Below are 20,599 nucleotides of genomic sequence, written 5' to 3'. Positions count from 1 at the left end.
AAATAAGATATTGAACAATTCACTTTAAGCTTCTTTTATTGAGGTGACGGCTTGGCTTTGCCTTGATTCACACAGTAAGGGTCATTTACAGTGAAAGTATTATAAAACAAAATCGAGCTGACTGACAAAAAGAAGAAATACTACATTTCAGTGTGATCACAAACAACTGTAATGATCATTTCTGGTACAGAAGAACTCGGTTGATGGTGCAGAGAAGTGGAACTACTCACTCAGTTGTGTTATCGTCTGTTTTCGAACATGAAATCATTGTTGACAGGGTATCTGCGGATTCATATAAAGTATGAAAAAGTCTTAAGGCCTTTCTAAGAATTAAAGGGTTAATTGAACTCAGAATGGAAATAAATGCAAATCATTTGAACCCCAATTTAACTTGATGTCCCTTTTCACATTTTAGCATTTAGCAAGTTTAGCATTAAAATGCCCTCAAAAAGTAACACATGGAGTGAAATCAGCAGATACCCAGTCTGAGCTAACAATATCCCTCTGACCCACTCCCTCTACTGGCCATATTATCTATTATCCCTTTTATTCAAGCCAATCCCTCCATTATAAGAATGCAGTACAGACATTTCAGGATCAGTTCAGCACAGATTCAATGTGCTTGTAATTTACAAACACCTGATATCTGAAAAAAGAGGGGTCATTCTGAGCTATATCCAGGTTTCTGAATCCAGTTACTTTACTTGGTGCACTACAATAAGTAAGTTGAATAGTTGGCATCAGTGCACGTTTTCTAAAGAGAGTTCTTATTGAACAGCTTTATGTTGTTTCTTGGTGAGCAAACTACAAATGCACAACATCTAAACATCCCATCAGTTTCACAAACACACGCTCCAGGGACCACGCATGATTAACTAGTGAATGGCAATGAAGTGACAATGCTAGGCTGAATGCTTTTAGTCTATTTACCAATGAATACAGTGAGGTGTATACATTCATATAATACATAAGTCGACTCCTTCCTAATAGGCAACAAAGCATATTTGACCCAAGTTTGTTGGCTTACGCCTAATATGAACTTCAAGTGGTGATTGTCCATTTAACAAAAAAATACAAACTATTCTTCTGTCAATCACAAACCAGCAGTTTCACTCTGAATTCTCACTTTTCAGTAACATTCATTTCATTACAGCATTCTTAAAAATATAGCCTGTTTTCATGCCAGTTTTGGCCAAATCTATACATTTTCATACATGATTAGCAAGTTGTGTCTTTACAGCAGTTTTTACATCCTTTCAATGTACAGTTTTCGCACAGTTCTGCCCATCTGTAATGGAAGAACCAACAGTGTTGAGCTTTGGAGGTGTAAAAGTGCTACAGAGAACAAGTTCTGTACTTTCTTTTTTCCTGAGCATTCTAGAGAGCTACCATGAGTAAGTTTACTTTCAGTGCTAAGCCGCCTACAATGAAAACATCCAAGCAAGTCATCACTGTAGTGTCTGCTCATACATTGCAGAGTCAGAGGATTCACATTCAAAGCACTCCCTTTAACTGTTATTTCTTGTTTTGTATAAACAATAGGAATATAAAAGTCGCTTATCACGTTGTTCATATATAGTCACATATACACTCATTACATCCTACTTGGTGGCTGAAAGAAGCTTGTGTTATTGTATGTTACTGCAAAGTGCTGTCATGCTCTACAAATGTATAGCTGACATGTTACAAATGTTTAGCTTTTTTCTCACACAATAGTGTTTTTGTGGTAAGGAGAGCGGCGGGGGGTGACGATAGCCTGAAGCTTTGGTTGCACCACATATCAAATAAAATGTCATCTTGCTAGAAAAGAAAATCTTCATAAGAGTAGATAGAATTTTCAACTTTTCACTGAAAGCAGCCAAACAAGCAGCAGCAGCAGCAATAACAGCGTGTTCATACTGTTCTACAGTACTAAGCAAAGATATTAAAGCAGTATGAGAAGTTAGCATTTACACTTTTGTGGTCCTCTGTACATGTTATTGTGTGTGTGCATGTGTACTTATCAGTATGCTTCTCCACATGGCCACAGGGAGCAGCTGTTTCCTGGGAGATGCTTATTATTAGGGATGAAAGGATTGTAAAAAGACTGGTTCTTTTTTTACACTGTTGTTAAAGATGTCTGCCGAGTCAAACTCTCTGTAGCACCGAGCTATTGGTTGCTAGATCATAATATTAGCAACCAGAAGCAAGACAGAAGGAATGATATCTTGATTTATTTTTAGCCTGTCCCTGGAGAGCCTCACCCCAACTTTTGTATTGATTCTGCACCAGACCAACATCTTGTTAGCTCTCACACCTAGAGGAGTATCATATCTTCACACTCTCATTTCCGAAGCCCCACAGTTGAGAATATGTTATAGCATACTGTAATCGGCAAAGCTGCTATCTACTGACACTATGGCAAATCTGAACCACTTACATGTGCCATTCTGTATAGGTAATGCACTGTTATAGGCTGCAATACAACAAGTATAAGCGTATATACCTCTTACAATCTTAATATGCATCATCTCAAAGCTCCATGCCAGTCTGTTTGTCTCTTGGGTTTGTTGTTATGAACACCAGTTTTGTTTCAGTGATTGGATCTGCTCAAACCCAATACGGATTATAAACTATAAAGTCAAAAATCGCTCCTTTAGAGATTGTCATCATAAGTTTTATCTTAGATGGCAATAACTCTATACAGTTAGACATTGGTAGCTTCAATAAGTCTAAGAAATGGCTCAGGAAATCAATAAAAGGGCTAGAATACATTTAATTTATGTCCCAACTGTAACTAAAGATCCCCTAAAATCCTGATCCCACAGTGTCTAATCTGAACCCAATCTGGATAAACTATTATGTTAATCCAGATCAAGCTTGCTTTGATGAGGCACTTCAGTATTTCACCCTGCTATACAGTGTGAGACTTGTCGACTATTCACGCAACATGGGGCTTGTTGTGAACTTTAAACCCTTACCAAAATACGTACTATATGGAGCACCAGCTGTCTGATCCAACTCAATGGACACAAACCAAAAATTTAAGAAAATAGAACAAAGGAATAAGAAAAAATGTAAGACAGGTATCTGTGCCTGTTGTAAGTGCTATTTCCCTCCTCCCAACCCCTATTCAAACCCCACCCCTAAGATCCTAGAAGTCCTGTGCTGTTAGTCGTTCCTGAACTCTTCTTCAATTTCCGGGAGGTTCTTTTTTTCTCTCCTCAGGGTCTCGGTCAGTGGCCTGGAGCTGCTGGGGGACTCCAGGTTCTTGGGTTCATTGGTACTGTAGCTGCCCTTCTGCTGATAGGCATATACATAGATGCTGTACAGGCCTCCGAAGAGCAGCAGCAGTGCCAGGATGACAATGACTGAAGGATAAAAATAGCACAGTCAGAGTTAATTTGCAACACAATGAGAAAAGAGGTGCCTCTGGAAATACTAATGAGGAACAGGCACTGTTTGACTGAAAACTGAATGTTATAATCTCTAACATCCTTTAGTACATACTGACTCAATCTTGCCAATTATTTTTATGCAACATATTGCCACCCTTCACTTCACATCCAGAATGAAAACAAAGAAAAGAGCAGAAGTATTTTTTTTTAATGAAAGGGAGAGAATTTTCACTTGATCAATGACCATTGACAGTGACTACGTTTTAAGCCCTTATACAGTTTTAATGTTCCCCTCCGTTTGCTTTGGTTTCCTGTCACAGTCCAAAGACATGTGGGTCAGCTGAACTGGAGACAGTAAACTGCCTGTAGGTGTGTGTCCACTGTGTAATGGACTGTTGAGATGTCTTCTAGCCTTTGTACCCATATCTGCTGGTCTCAGGCCTCAGCCCTTGGGTATTCAGAACTTCAATAAATTCAGATACAGAACAGTGTTTATTCTAAACTAGGTTTTCACTACAAGGATGTGGATATATTTGAAGTGCAGGATTAACATATTTCTTCACTATTGTCGTGACAGGATTTGATCATGAGCAATATTGCTTTATCAACTCCTTTTAAAACAAAGAGTGACAATTCTCACTCATAACCATTTTATCCTGAGCAATATATCAGACAAACCTGTCTGATAACCAGCAGGGACCATTTTTTGCACGATTAAAAGGCGCAACATCCTGATGCCCTTCATTAGCATTATACATCTGAATCTGAATGATCTATTAAACTGAAGCTTCTATCAATGATGAACAGTAAGCTGGGCCCATGCAGACTAAATATAGCTGATCCGGTAAAGGTCTCAGACAGGGATGGAGCAGGGACTCTCTGTGCTGCAGTTTAATCCTGAGGCTCCAGCCTGTCCTGCTCATCAGGGAGAGGGGCTCTAATTTTGTCCGTCATCTTTAATACTTTACTGCAAAACGCTCGTCTGCTCTCCACACTCCTCTTGTAATAAGGTGCAGGGATATCATGGGGATTATATAGTGGAAGAGGTTTATTAAATATTTATGTCTTCCAGAAATCCATAGATTTACAGGGAAAACACATTTGTTATTCCAGCATCGGTTTCATGTCTTTCATATGTTATTTTTTAAATGATCACTCCATCCTTTCATATCAAAATGATGAATTATACCTTGATCAATTTATATAATATGGATTGAGAACAATTATACCATTCACAGCTTCAATTATATCCCAATATGTTTTCATTGTGTCGATTGTGTTGATTTTGTCCCACGTGCAATACATTTGAGACTGCAGTCAGATTAAAACTCAAAAACCCACATTGGACCCTGACAACTGAGCTCAATTAAGGATTAGAGGGTTTTTAGAAAAAAGGGAAGATCTTTTAAAACGGCTGTGATGTAGGATCTGCCTCTCTCCCTCGTTGTCAAACAGCAATAAGGGCAAGATGCATTGCTTCAAAATTAACTGAATAAAGTGCAACATTTTAATTTACTGGCCTCTTATGATGCAGCAAATCAGAAACAAGCCGTTATTCAGTATTTATGTAAATAGGGCAAAATCTCAGCAGAGAAAAAAATGTAATCTTACCTGTTATCCAAAACAGGCCCAGGTCATCATGGATGTAAATATATTCTGAAAGGAAGAGTTATACACATAAATAGATGAACATGAAATAATATTTGTTTTGTACTGATTATGGATTATGGGATTATATTAACTCACCTATGGTGGTAAACCAGGGGTCAACTTCCCATGGTACATAACCCAGGATAGGAGGGAATGCGCCACAGTTGGACTCAGAGACAAGGCCTTGTGTTTTAACCGGAGGATCCGTTTCATTCGGACGGAAGAACGCCTTTAAGGGCGCGTAGACGTTGTATCTCACCCCAGATATGCAGCCTTCGAAGCCTGGAGAATTATGCCTCTGGATCTCATAGTCAATGTCACCAACCTCTGAAAGGCACAAACAAAATGTGTTTGTGTTTGTTATACGTCTGGTTATTGACTGAGCTCTGATTTGTTTGTTTGTGTTTGTAGGAGATTACACATCCTAACCATTCATTCTGGGATAGTACATTTCATTCTGGGAAACATATGGCTACGTGTTCTCGTCAACACGTCATATTTGAGATATTTACCCATCACTCTGCCCATGAACATGGACTTTGGAGAGTCAAACCTGGCATCCTCCACTAAGGTTATCTTTTCCACTATGGGCTCCATGTAATCCACCTGTGGACAGAACCAAAAACAAAGGATTCTGTTCATTTTAGAGACAGCCTAATTGTTTCCAGTCTAAGCTAAGCTACAAGTGAACAGCAGTCTAAGATTCCTCTTGACATGACACAATATTTCATTAAAAATAACATAAACCCAGGCCAGAGTTTACACAGTAAGAGCAGTGGCAGTATTGACCTGTGATTTGATGGTTCTGTTGTGTCTGGTTATGTTGACGTAGTGGGGGTATCCGTCTGCCAGGTTACGGTGAGTAAGCTGGTACGTGCGTGTTAAGAGCCCTAGTTTATACCTCAGATCTACACTACCTAAAGGGAGAAAGGAAACAAAATATCAACAGAATATACTTTCCTGTTAAATAATGTCTTTACAGCAACTCTTGTGAGCATTAAAGTCTCTAGTCAAGTATAACTCATCTGTCCTACATGTGCAATTGGATAAATTCCAGCTTGCACATTTTTTCCAAATGTTTTTGAGTTTCTCATACCATCATCCTTGAGGATTATGGCAATGTAGTCTTGGACAAAGGAGCTGATGTAGAGCAACATAGCTGGCTTTTCAACGGTGCTGAAACTGAACTCAATGTCATCTGCTGTGTCATTGTAGCCAAGGCTGAAGTTATCGTAGTGCGGGTCGATCCAGTTGGCCCACGCTGCTTCGTCTGTTATAGGCTTCTTTCGTATGTCGTATTTCAGCCACGAGCCTCTCTCAAAGTAGGCGCCAATGTCTTAAAAAAGATCATTGCGAAATTAGATATCTATTAAGTTATATTGCTTCAGATTATATCAGTTAATGTGTTATGTGTCAGGGCTCTGGAGACACATGTGTTAACTCACCTTTATGGCAGTAGAAACCATCAAAAGCTGTGTTGTTACAGTCACAGGTATAGGAAGCGTAGCCCTCTATACACTGCCCACTGTTTCGGCATGGTATGGTAGCATTGAGACACTCTCCAGTACAGTTCCTCCTTATACCCTGTTCTTCATTTACTTTCCCCTCTAGATCAAGAGGAACCCCATTCATTCGCAGCCCTCGAAGACACCCCAAGAATGGTCTCAGGGTGCGGTTAGCAGCACCTAATACAAAGAATACTTTTATCAGTGTTTATTCCTTTTTACATAAATTCAGAGTGAACATTACATGCAATGTATGTCATGACTCATTTTGAAGTCCACCTCAGGCAACCTACCTACTAGAACAGGATGCGTGAACTTCATGGTGACGAAAGTCTGACCTGGAAAACGCTTGACAGCCCAGGGCTGATAATCAACCTTGATTCGGGCCAGCTTCACATTAAGCTCAGCCTGAACAAAGTGCCACTCGTTGTCATTGAGTGGAACAGGGGAGTTTAGTGTCACATTTATAATGCCATCGCCAACCATAAAAATAAATGCAAGGTTATGGGTTGCTGGAAGAGAAAAACACATAAAATGTTTAAAAATATATAGTGATTCATCAATAATCAGGATGAGGAGAATAGAGGGTATGCATTGACGGACTGAGCAGTAAAAGCAGTATCAAAACATCATAATGCAACATGGCTTATGGTAGTAGGGTAAACTGGGAAAGCACTTGTTAAACTAAAACATATCTGCTTAAATTAAATGCAGTTAGACATGTCAATGATCTTTACAACTTACCAATGAACCCAATGGTTCTAGAACTTCGACATGTTTAACTTTCTTGTTGCTCTTGTTGAAGCAGTTTCAAGCATTTTCAAAATTGCTCTACTGTTGGCAAATTAAGTAACTAAAATCATCTAGCTTTTTTATCTATTTAAGATGTGTTTTGTTATGATTTGCTGACACTCAACACTTAACTCAGTGACTTCTGCCTATGTTGATCTCATTTGCATACCCTCTATAGCTCTAGTAACAGATGAGTCAACTCACTATTCAGCTCTATTCGTATAAAGTTTCGAAGTTGGTCATCAGAATTTTCCAAGAAGACGCCGTGGTCACGATAGGTTTTGAAGTGGAAGGAGATGTCACAACTCGAGCCAGGCCTGAAGGTGGGGAAGGTTATGTATGTGGGCTTGGTGAAGGATATGGTGTTCCAGATGTTTCCTTTGGAAAACATTCAAATATATATTAAGAAAAACAACTCTAAATACTTTCATAGTGCTGAAAATCACTGTATGAGCACACCCCATAATATGTAAACTCACTGTCGCCATGGCAGCGAAGAGGCCCAACAGTGTATTGTGCTTGTGAGCCAGTCCTGTTGGTGTCCCCCACCACCACCTTCCTCACAGGCAGATGGTCTTTCCAGTCCAAGTAGCCCTTATCAGAGTACCTGTAAAGACACAGTGTGGATGTAAAGACTAGCTTGTCACTGGCGCAGATACAAGTTAGGCCTGCACAATGTGTCCCTCTCTCACCATTGTCTATAGTCAGCATCACAGTTGCATTGAAACTTGGGATCGGTGCAGGTTTGGTTGATAGCGCAGCCACACTTTTGGACCTCTCTGAATGTTCCACCCCAGTAATAGTGACTCACATTATCACGACCAATCCAATAACCAAAAGGTCTTCCATCTATTTTGAAATAGAAAAGTTATGCTTACTATTTTCATGGTTTTCCATGAGCACACTACCAAATGTATAAATCCCACTTACTTGGGGTGTTGAGGAGACGGGACTTGTAGCAGTAGTAGTCGATCCACTGCTCGCAGTACATGGAGGTGTTGGCTAGAGCAGATACCTCATCCCAGGAAGCGTTCCAGTAGTTGACATCTCCGATATATGGCTGGTCTATTGAACTCCCAGTCACCTTGGTACCATCCACACGATCATTTAAAATCACTGTCCAAGCTTTATATGCTGTAAGGAGGCATGACAGATATAGGTTGTGGCGATTGCATTTAAAAAAGAGAAAGATGGAAGGAATATTAATCCAAGAAAAATGAAAGGAATGTAAAGCAATTGCATTTGAACAGAAAGGTGGGGGGAAGAAAATGCATACTTTTCCAACAAATACGGAGAGAACTGCTGAACCTTTCTTGTGTCATCAAAACTTCCCATTAAATGGTAGTACTTTTTCACATATGTTTACATTACAAGTACTCCGTTTTATCCCTTGATTCACTCATTCTGACATATAAATACATTTCAACAATGAAGAAAGTATAGAAAAACATGAGTATCATCACAAAATAAACCATTTAAAGGAAAGAAGGGTTGTTTCCTTGGTTTTCCATCTTTCTATTTTCATAGAACAATTAACCTTTTCTGAACCTATTGATGATTCTTTTCATGTCTTTTGTCCTTCTATATTTGGACTGCTTCCATTTGCTGATATATGGTGGTTTAATGTCCAGTCCATTTAGTGTGTTTTTTGGATTGTTGAGGCTATTATCATATGATATTTGTCTCCTTATATTCATCATAAAGCATGGTTGTAACGTGTTCCATGTCATTGTCTTGAACTGCCCCCAAAACGTTTTGAACATGGACCAGAAAATAAAAGAAATCCCAAAATATATCATTACGTATTTCTCATTACAGTAACATGATAACCTGCAGTTTTTCTTTAACAACCCACAGAGGATTCAGCACTGGACATAGGGCTGATGGAGCTGTATTTTCTTAATGACAGTAATAACTTACACTTCATTTTGCAGTACACTTCAAATGGTTTCAGAGGTCCACTGAGATCAGGATCGATGGTGTAGTTTCCAGACCAATACTTGCCACTGAGTCTGTAGGCCTCGCATGACTCTTTATAAACAGCTGTTGTTCGAGAAGCGAAATGATCAATTTGTTATTATTAGGAAGAAATATGGAAGGGGCCAAGTGTAATCAACTGTAAAGCAATACTTATTACAGTGAAAAGATTGCCAGCCAACACTTACACATGTGACACACTTCTCCTTTGTAGCCAGTGTTCTCACACACACAGATAAAGTCATCCCAGGACTGGATGCATCTGCCTTCATGTTCGCATGGATTTGGATTACATCTGCAAACATAGGATAGGCTCATACTCAGTAAAGTTACAAAAAGTGAAACCTACACATTTATACATTATACTTTCTCTATTTTTTGTAAGTGATTTCTATTTTAAGAGAATTCCAATAAGGTTTAATGAGGTGATGAATGCTTAACCTGACTTTATGACTCAAATGTCTTCAGTTTTGTGGTGCCATATTTGTCTGTTTCCTCAGTAAAAGAAACTGAAACATTTATTATAATTAAATGTATTATGTCAATGGATTTCACATTACTGTATTAGGATCGTTGAAATCAATAATATAAAGTTTAAATAGGTTCAACTTTATATTGTTGCTTTCATTTAACCAAATACAGTTATGGGAAATGTGTTGACATAATACATTTAAGTCAAAGCTTCAGTTTTCTCAGTGCTTACGCAATTTTTCTGATATCGTGGATGAACAATTTCAGCAAACAAAGACTTTCAAACTAAATATAAGCATCAACCAGAAATGAGCACAAATCTAATATTGGGCATCCCTACCTGCTATCAATACAAATATTTCCTTCTTGTATGCTAGTTATTTTAAATTAAATAATATTTCTTACCTGTCAGCGATGCCACAAGTGCCTAACAACAGCTCAGCATAGCGCCCCCACTGCCTCTGCAGAATAATGTCGATATCAAGCTGTTCATTGTCTATAAAGATATGCTGCATGCAACCATGGAAGCGGTTCAGCTTGGTCTCACACTTCCTTATTGTGTTATTGGTTTTCGGACAACCTAAGCACAGGAAAACACATTTAAGAATTGTATGGTAAGGATTTGCCAGTTTATTTCAGATCCAACATGATCCACTCACCTCCAAAGAAATAGCGGTCTCCTGTTCGGATTGTGAAAGGGTTAGTGATCTTTAGTGGAGAGCCCTCCTCTTCATCAATTGTCAGGGACAGTAGATTGTCTCTGGCTGCCAAGTCCACTGTATGCCAGTGACCATCATTTAGCCTGTAACCTAGAAATTAGAGATAGCCTGTAATGTTTCTACAATCAGATTCAATACAGAGACAAGCTTACTGCCCATCATTCAAAACCCACCAGCAGCAAACTGGAGTTTCTTCTTTCCCGGTTGGAATATAGTGACGTTGATCTGTCCCTCGCTCAGGCCCAGCTCAAGGGCACCCAGGTCATCAGCAAATCGTGTGAACATAAGCAACCCAGTGTAGTCCCACGAGCGGAACTTAAACTTTACAAACATACGAGGCCTCCTGAAATAGCCTGGCACCTGCAGGTAGTTGTTGGGCCCAGCAAAGGTCATCGGTTTGAGAAGAATGTCCCTGCAGGCATAATGCATCTTTTTCTAAGGGAAAGAAAAAGAAGTCCCACCTCAGTAACAATTAAAACATTTCCACTGACAAAATAATAATGTTTTGCTAGTTTACGGGTGATCACCACAACAGTGAATGCTATGTTTACCTTTCGAGGAATGCGGATTTCAGGTTCTTCTCTCTTGGCCATGTAGATGATGTTGATGCCATTGATGAAGACGTTTTCCAGGCATCCCCGGAAATTTGGTGTAGTGGGCAGATGAGGCAAATTTTGCTCTATGACTCCTCCTACATATAACTAGCAGAGTAGAGTACAAAATAAGTTATTATTAACTTGGTGAATGCAAAAAGTAAGACCGTACTATGCTTTTTGGAGTTTTCCCTTGTGTTGTTATGAAGTACCTGTGAGTCCAGATTCAGGTGTGTAAACTCTCCTTTACAGATGCCTGTGACTGTGTGACTGTCCACTGTAAAGTTGACCTGTCGACCAACGCGCTTGATGGTTACATAGTGCCAGTGTAGATTGTCAAGAAGGCTACCAGCAGTCAGTGTAGTTCGACCATCGACTTTGTGTATTATACTGCTTCCTAAAAACCAGAGGGCAAGGATAGGGGAAGGTCAAAATAGAAAACTATGCTCCAGACATTATTGTATAACTTTTTAGAAAAATGCAGAGCTGTATGTCTACAGACATATCAGCTTTTGGTTGTCAGTGTCATTGTCTCATAGGCCAATATTTCTTTCCACTCATAACTCAAGAAGGTCTCTTTCAACAAAGTACTCGAGCTGTACCTAGGCTGATGTGCAGGTAAAGACGGCCTCTCTTCAGCTCCAAGCTGAAGAGGTCTCCTTGAATCCCCTCACTGTGTAAAAGCAGACCATCCTGCTCCAGAGTCTTGAAGTTGATGGCAATGTGGTCGTTTTGTGTGCGGTACCTCTTTTCTGGGTACATGTAGACAACTGAGTCATCTCCGTTGTACTGCAGCACATAGGAATCTGCAGACAAAATATTCCAATATCACTAAAGAGGATGTGATGTGTATATAGAGTCTAATGTAGCATTTTTTAAGGGTTAAAGGATTGTCTGAGTAAATGCTACATGGCAAATTTCCTGGAGCTCATCAGATGTGTTTGCATGGAGGTTCCCAAGTAAGATTTAGGTAGCTTAGTCATTTATTAACTAAGAACATATTGTAGTGTATTCGTCAGTATAATTTAGAGGAGTATTATTCAATATGATTAAGAACTTGGATTTCAAAATGTCCCTGGATGTGAATCAGAGAAAGCAAATCCCTGGGTAGAGAACATCAGTCATTTTTTACCATAAGGGCAGCCGTACAGCTCCAGCCTCACACCGATCTTCCCTCCGTTCTCTGTGTTCCACGCCAGAGGAAGCAGACGAATGTGTTTAGCAGTAAAGGCGTAATGGAAGACATTTCTCTTCAACTGATAGTAATTCCAGTTTGCAGGCATCGTCTGCAAACAAAAGAGAGTGGGACACAGGGGAGAGAGCTATTGAGTTACTGCAATGGTGTTCACGCCTTATTAAGGGACTGGAGATGAACTGATGATGAGATTAGCTTTGTCATTGTTGAGAGAGATAATATGCTGTGCTGTCTTTGTTTCTGTGCAAGGGACAATAAATACAAAAAAACCCATTGAAAGGAAAATCGGCTCTTTAGATTACATCTGTCTAGTTAATCCTTTCCTCATCCCTGTTACAGCCCTCACCCCACCCTAACCACTCTGGCCCAGAGACACCTACAGAATTTCCTCCTTCCATGATGTAGGGAGTCCAGGAGTCCGGTCGGTCTCCGTAGAGCAGCGTGTACTTAGTGATCCAGTCATATGAGTTGAAGGTCCCCTGGGTGGCGATGGCCACTAGTCGGTACTTCCTGCCCAGGTCTACCTGCAGCCATGGCTGCCTGTCCCTGGGGGATGGGGACCAGCCACTGCTGCCTGAGGGGGAGAAATAAGAGCTTTTTTTCTGGAGGCAGTGTACTAAATATGATAGAGCTCTCTTTTTCCCAAGAAAAAGCCCATATGACAATTTTCATTTACTCAAACTTTATTAGAATAGTTATGGTTTTCCTTGACTAACATAAGACTAAAATGCAAAGACTGTTAGTTAATTTAGGATTGACAAAATACTACAGGATAACGTTAATTATATACACTATAAAATAACAAGAGCACAGGGCTAAGGCTAGGACTCATAAAAAAAAGCTTGCAATTTTGGAGATAACACAACATAAAGCTAAACTTATGTAGCTCCTTGTAGCCAATGATTCACAGTATATTGCGGGCCTCTATCGGTTAGTAGAGTTTCCAACTAAAGTCCCACACATTCGCTATAATCGCTGCCGCAACCGCTATTATGTAATGTGAGGTCAATTTCCTTTGCTAAAGTGAGAGTACATAGGTACATAAAGCAAATAGTAGGTTATGTATATGTTCACAACCCACAGGGAGTTTAATAAGTCTCTATTCATAGCATAAAGATGCTCCATCGTGGGAATGCTTCTTTCTCACCATTGGCACTCTTTTTAAAGCACAGGTGAGACTAATTACATTAATGTGCCTTGACATGGAAATGGACCATAGCTGTTATTTATGCTATTAGCTACACTTGTGCTTTTCGTGCTGTGATAAGTTAAAACATCTGCAATTATAAAGGTCTGTGAGGTTAATGGTGTGAATTTATGGATTCATTTGAAACAACTTACCATATAATTTGGCAAAATTGGCAGAGTAAAGAAAGTTATATCTGGAGGAGGCCAGGAACGATGAGGCATAGAGCCCGGAGATCAATGGATCAACACATTCTCCTGCAGTGACAATAAGAAAGACGCCAAGGTCAGAAGTATTTGTCATAATGCAGCAGTCACACTTTGCTTTCAAAATGATACAGTTCTGGGCAACAAAGACTGGCACAGCTGGACAGCTCGATAAGAAAATAGCATTTGAAGTTTCATTAGAGGCTAGTGCACGCTCCATTAGACCTATTGTACAAATTCGGCAAGACTCATACAAATCACATAAATCAAAGCGTAGCACAAAGTCTTTCTGCTGGTAAAGTTATACAGATAGTGAGGTTACAGATTCATGTTACTGTCATGATCCTTGTTTCGTGTTTGTCATGTCCTTGTGTTGTGTGTTTTATTTTGAAATGTTTTCCCTCTTGTTTCATGTTAAGCTTCACTTCCTGTCTGCGTTTCCCTCCTGTGCCTGATTGCATTGTGTTCACCTGTTGCCCCTGTGTTTCTCGTCCCCCCTCCAGCTGTCTCTCGTCTTGTGTATTTAGTCCCTTTTGTCTGGTGTTCGGTCGTCGTCATTTCTTCCCTGATCTTGTTCAAGATACCTGCCTGTTCCCGTCGCCCTTCATGCCTAAAGCTAAGTGTTTTTCATGTCCTGTGTTCCCCTTGATTCGTGTTGTCGTCAACAGCCTTTGAATAAAGCTCGCTTTTTGTTTTGGTCCTTTAACTGCTTCCCCTTGATTTACTGAACTTGGGTCCTGTTTCCCCAACCCTGACAGTTACACAGTAAAGCACGGTCCCTAAATAGCCTTTTTATTAACTGATGAACCAAGAGCCATAAATCTAACTGTCCTGACATCTACTCTGTGCATCATCATCATTTCTTCATGAGATTGGTGGAATGAGCTGTGAAATATTACACAGATAACTTCTGATTATGCATGCTATCTCTGAGATAAACTACTGTGAATGTCATAGGGTTATGCAACACCCCCTTTCTATTTTAAAAACAGGTTGAGTGTTTTGGAGTTGCAGACACAGAATACAAATGTTGCTGCCTCACATGAATGTTGTTTGTGTACGTGCCTGTCAGTTTCTGCATGTCTTCATTTTCTCTGCAGTTCCTTTAAAAAACACATGCTTTGTCATGGACAGCACTGAGGCAATCTCAGATTGTCGCTTTGTCATGTTGAGCTGCTATTCTGCATTATGAGAATGATAAGACCATAGCCTTCTGCCATTAGACTCACTCTCCAGCCCATGGCTAATAAAACTGACCATAATTCTACCTAATCCTGTTTGTGTCACTGGTAGGGATAAATGTGCAATGCCCTCACCTCAGGCTGCAAGAGAAACACTGTCTCATTTTGAGAGGTAAAATATGCTCTCTAGCCACTAACAGATTTAATATAGATAGACTATAACAGGTGGGGGAATAGGGTTTTACTTGAAACTGTGCAGGGAACCAACTAAAATAGAAATAAGGTATATTAAAGTTGTTCCTAAACCCTTATCTTCCACCTCCCTTATTAGTATGATCTTCGCATTAACCAATAAGCAGACGTTTTGTCATTATAATTCCTGTTTCTACAATTGCTGAGCCCACGGAGCACAAGAAAATACTAGAAACAAGAGCAGTTAGCATAATTTGTATGCAGGCTGCAGATGGAGAGTAGAGGAAGGTTGCGGCATAGACTTCATTTTTCAATTGCTTTGCCAGGCTGGGAAGATTGAGTGATCATACCAATTCATGCAGAAAGTGGAGAACTTTTGTCAACTGCCTAACTGCTAATCTTATATAGCACATGAAACATTCTGTATCCATATACAGCATAAATATAAAATGTTCTGCCTCATCTGGTAAGAAGGAGTAAATCAAACGAGTTCTGTCACCTTTCATACAAGGACACGCTGCACATTGGAGGTAGCTTGCTGAGCAAGGGAAATTTGACCTTGACTTTCTGCTTCTGTCTGACTCCCTAAGAGGTTTCCTCACCATACTGAATTTCCTGCTACTGTTTACTGCAGATACTGTATGGAATATATATTCTGCCTCACTACTTCTCTGTAGATCCATTTCTAATGATCCACTGCTCAAATGGATATTCAAACAAAACATTTAGTAGAAGCTCTGCTGCGGTTACACAGGCAAAGTCAATTTGCCACTAATGGCCTAAAGTATATTGATCGGTTTTAATTCCTCAATCAGTAGGGTAAAGGAATTTTACTTGAAAATGTGAAGAGCCCATCCTAGACTGCAGCAGGTTAACCCAGGCCACTCAGCCCCTCCTTACTGTCACACACTCCACACCCCCACCTATAAACACCTTACTTCTTCCTTCGCCCTCTCTTTTTATCTTTATTCCAACTCCAAAAATAATCCACTCTTTCTTGCTCTCTCTGCGTCACATTACCTCATACTCTCGCTTATCGTCTTGCTATTTTTTTACTTCTCTGTGCAAATCTCTACTGGAGTGGGCGTTGTCATGATGCAGCAGGAGCTCAAATGTACCTATAGCCTGTGCAGAGCATCCAGTCACCAGGTTTTCACTCCTTTTCTTGTGACACAACCCCCCCCCCCCTCCCTCCTCTGCACCAGCAGAGTAGTCTCTTTCTCCATTTATCATTTAGGGTCTGTGGGAAACAGTGTGGCTGCATAGAGCTCTAGCACCACTCTTGCTGAATCATCAGTCTGCTGTAAGTGTATAGGCTGGTCTGTCTGGGCTGACACATCATTACAGCTGGTTACACATATATATGCAGAGATGCACCTCCTCAGCCTGTCACTAGCCTTTGATGCGTGACCGCTGAGGATTCAGGCAGAAAACCCTGTATATCTGAATCCAGATGTCCAGCAACAAAATATCAACACTGCATCAGATTACTGCTGCAAATACTGCAACAGAACAGCAAAATGCTAGTAAAATACAGCAAGCTCAATTGAAGGGGGTTTACTAAATCATTCATACCGAGGCAGGCATCACAGTGGGTGGTGTCAGACTACTGCCAGAGATATAGCCTAAACGCAAACTATGCAGAGCATCAGAATCACATTCAGAAATAAATCTGAAATCAGATCTCTAAGATGTTCATTCTTTGATTGAAGAAGAAACAAACAGCTACGTTTTTTCCCTTGATATCAATTCCCCTGAAAGTCTCCAGCTGCCTAGACTGCTTACCATGACAGAATGCACAAAGCATGAGTTTCAGATTTATGCATTGACATCACACTCTTCTACACACGCACACGTTCACGTACACAAGTGAGTGAACCTCAGCCCCACCCAGGATGGGTCACTGTACTCTGGGATCTGATGCTCCATTTTAATCTGGTAGAGCTCCTGTGCAATTCTACAAACTATCGGCCAGGCCTGTAATAAAGTACCAACAGGATATACAAAAACCAAACCCACCAGCCATCCATTTACTGCACAGTATTCTGGGATCCAATGGCGTTTTTAAACATCCACTCAATTGCAGACTTTCTTGCTCATTCACTTTTTAATGCTCTTCACAATAAAGTATGATAGCACCATTACCTCACAGAATACCATGTGACATATCTTCAACAGCAGCATGTTATCACAATTTCCTGAAAACATCTGTAGGCTACATAAAAAGTACACAACATAGTGTATCACTTACATTAACACAGTAATATACACCTATGAAAATACAGTTGCCTATAGGAACTCACATGACAAAGCATCCCTCCTTCCTGATCTTCAATTGATATCAACATACTAATGAGTCATGCAATGCGCTGTTTTGGGATAGTTAAGAACCTGTGAAGTCATCATGACATCACTCATAACGCTTATTAGTATGCATATAAGCTTTGGGGTAGACATATAGATCTAATATTTCCCCTGATCTAATTTTGACCTCAAACACAGCCCCCCCGCTGCACAACCTAACCCAACAAAGACTGCTTGTGTTATTATCTTCACCCTGCAGGTGAATATGAGCTCGTCGTGTGCACCATGCAGAGATCTGTGGACAGGTGGCGCAGGGCTTCCCAAAAAAAGTACTGCAGTGGGCTGGTCCCAGTCAGGACGCTGTGTCTTGCTCTCTCAACCGATTCTTTAAAAAATAAAGCCACATTTTCACCACAGGACAACATAAATGATCAAAGCGAAAACAAGACACCCAAGCATCATCGTGTTCTGCTGAAAAAGTAGAGAGATAAAGTCGCACACGGAGAAACTTGCACGCTGACGGAGGGAAAGCACTGCAATGCAGACAGTGCAGCGCGAAGGGGCTCACCATGCACCTTCCGCAGGACCGACGCGGTTAGCTTCTACACATTTGTTGTGAGGTCCCATATAACAATGCTTTACTGAAATGTCAATAGCCAACACAACCAATGAGTCCAATGATATGTACTTTAAGGATTTGAATGCAACCTGGGTTATTGCCCTTCAACGATCTCGACACCTCAGGCTACATTTTGCCCCCCGGTGGTATTTTCCACATAAAACCGAATGTTAACTTTCTCTCAAGCATATAATCAGACGCTAAACAATATGCAGATATGACACGTATAAACACTTTAATACTATTCTAGCAGCTGATAATAGATTAACAATTTCAGTTTCACAGGACTTACGTGATGAGCAATGTTGAAAACCCAAAAATAAGAGGCATATGCTCAGTATTTTGCAAGTCATCCTTCACTTAGGACACGTTTCTCCGTACAGGCTATGTTATTTAGATCGTAGATTGTTCTGCAGCATCCTCTCACCCCCCTTTGGCCCAACTTTAACTCGCGCAGCTCCAACTCCTCTTCCCGGGTTCTCGGGCAGGCTCTACCGGGGCGGGGACGCGCATCGGATGCTGGTGCTGATGCTGCCCTTCGCCGAGAGCGCGCACTTCTTCTTTGTATCCTTTAATAATATTTAATTCACATGTCCTTCATGTAATTGTGTGGCTCCAGCGTGATATGATTCAACATAATTGTAAACTAGCAGAGAGTTGAATAGGCCAGGTGGGAGTGGGTTTCTCGTGTGTCCCTCTCGCAGGATGCAGAGGAGACTGGAAAGAAGGCAGGAAGAAAAAAAAACTTTTTCAGTCCGTCACAGTGATGGTATTTCTCCAGAGCAATTAAGAATAATGTAAGTTGTCTTCAAGCTCCAAATAAGTCTTAAAAAAAACAGCAACTTTCCTTCTGGGAGGTGGCTCAGTTCAATAATTGACTAAATGTATTCCTCTTCCCTTCTTTCATTGCATCTCACATCGTCCATTGGCACACTTTTCAAGGCTGCATACTAGAGTGCAATGAGCTAGTGAGGAGACGGTTAAGAAGTCTTTTGGTCCAATAACGTAGATCTTAACTTGTATCCAAAAATAGGATGAATATGCTGCATCAGCCGCAGAACCATATAGAATGACAATCACAGCAGACCAGCAGGCTGCACAGTTCTACGGGTTGTTTGTCTGACCTTGTGCAGGTATCTGTTCCCATCAGTGCATCCAAAAACATTCATGTTACAGGATGATGATGCCAGCTGTGCCTCAACTCAGATGAATCCCTGCACATGCACACACACACAACAACATGGGAGTGGGGGCTGGGTGAGACAGTGGCAGAGGGGGATTTGTAGCAATGGGTAGCACATTGACCACAAAATAAAAAGGCTTTTGGGATTAAGAAGTGGGTTTATGGGGCTGCAGTATGTCAGTGGTGATGTGAGATTGAATGCTTGGGCCAGCGTGGGATTTATCGTGTTTTCAATCAAATCAGATTGTCAGTTTGTAAGCTCCCTCCTGCTCGCTTCCCCCACCCCTGAAATTAAGAGTATAAAATGATATCTGCAGAAATAAAGCAATGGCAAACAGGAAAGAAAATACATGGGAGACTAAAGTGGGACATCAAATCAGCAGGGGAAACTAGCTGCAGATGTTGCCCAGGCACTGCAGAAGTATCTATTTAACTGACAAAGGACAGGTACACAATTATTTGAAAAGGTTCCTTATTTCTATCGCAGTGGAAATCAATATACAAATATGGCTGAACCAAATCAAACTGAATTATTGTTTTCTTTATTTAGTTGTCTTTGCTGACTAGACAGAATAAACAAATAGCTATGAAAGTAAATGTTTTTCTTCTGCTAATTGTTGCTCTGTTGTCTTCAAACAATATTTACAGTACACACAAACACATGCACCTAAAGACATTGTTATTAGGCTGGATTGCCATCTGTTTCCCTAGTGACCTTTTCATTCAACCTTATAGTAACCATAGAGACAGGTTCAGAGGACACATAATAAGGTCTGGTTGGGGTTAAATCACACATCTGGGGGAAAAAACAACACAAATGCTCAAGTGATAAACTGATTAACAAGAGCATCCAGAGCCAAAATCCCCAACAAATATGATGTTGGGTTCCAATGTCAACCTCTCACATAGTCCATTTGGCACCACGTTTGCTGTGAAATATACCCAAAATATCCTGTCCTAAAACCCTGTTATTTCCATTGCCTGATGAAATAATTCCAACTATGCACAATGAAGGCTGAAAAAAAAAAAGTCTCTAACACATTTTCATACATGGTAAAACACTATAATCATTCACTTTATATTCAGCTGTCAACTTAGGGAATCCAAAAACGACACCTTGCTGTAACATTTAGGTGGATAATAACTTTTAGTAGTACTGTCATTACCAGATTAAAAAAACTGGTGTTCTCTGATAAATTACGTTTTAATCGATAACCATATAGCTGACAAATAGTAATTAATAAATATGTGAATCATAAAAGTGATAAACCTTTTTTGCACAATATGGGTTTATCCTTAATGTGCATTTAGACTTAATTTGCAATTTCCAGCTAGAAGCAGCAGTTTCAGAACCAAACCACAACTGACCACTAGGTGTCAGATAAAGCTCAGACATGTATCTTTGTTTTTCTGTCAGCTTGCACCATTTGACTGCAGAAAATGTCTTCC

The 20,599-nt window shown here is 40.3% G+C and overlaps 1 protein-coding gene across 2 annotated transcripts; it reads right to left on the bottom strand.

The window, feature by feature from the left end:
- Nucleotides 1-36: 36 nt before the first annotated feature.
- Nucleotides 37-18,953, bottom strand: cntnap1 (contactin associated protein 1). Of its 2 annotated transcripts, none has more exons than XM_063904973.1 (24): nt 18,260-18,953; nt 13,621-13,722; nt 12,660-12,853; nt 12,217-12,370; nt 11,687-11,890; nt 11,297-11,481; nt 11,043-11,192; nt 10,665-10,926; nt 10,432-10,581; nt 10,178-10,352; nt 9,490-9,596; nt 9,245-9,367; nt 8,255-8,458; nt 8,017-8,173; nt 7,804-7,931; nt 7,529-7,702; nt 6,826-7,044; nt 6,473-6,712; nt 6,124-6,363; nt 5,817-5,944; nt 5,540-5,633; nt 5,124-5,354; nt 4,989-5,033; nt 37-3,350 (listed from the first exon to the last, which is right to left on the bottom strand). In XM_063904973.1, the coding sequence occupies exons 1-24, from the start codon at nt 18,318-18,320 to the stop codon at nt 3,151-3,153; spliced, it is 3,927 nt and encodes a 1,308-aa protein (XP_063761043.1). In that variant the 5' UTR covers nt 18,321-18,953; the 3' UTR covers nt 37-3,150. The 2 variants fall into 2 exon arrangements, with proteins under 2 accessions (XP_063761043.1, XP_063761044.1); XM_063904974.1 differs by lacking the exon at nt 18,260-18,953 and adding an exon at nt 17,348-17,385.
- Nucleotides 18,954-20,599: the final 1,646 nt, after the last annotated feature.

Source organism: Eleginops maclovinus, chromosome 16 (genome assembly GCF_036324505.1).
Source record: "Eleginops maclovinus isolate JMC-PN-2008 ecotype Puerto Natales chromosome 16, JC_Emac_rtc_rv5, whole genome shotgun sequence".
NCBI classification, from domain to species: domain Eukaryota; kingdom Metazoa; phylum Chordata; class Actinopteri; order Perciformes; family Eleginopidae; genus Eleginops; species Eleginops maclovinus.
Note: the sequence above shows the minus strand (reverse complement) of the source record. Positions and strands in the feature narration are given on the sequence as shown.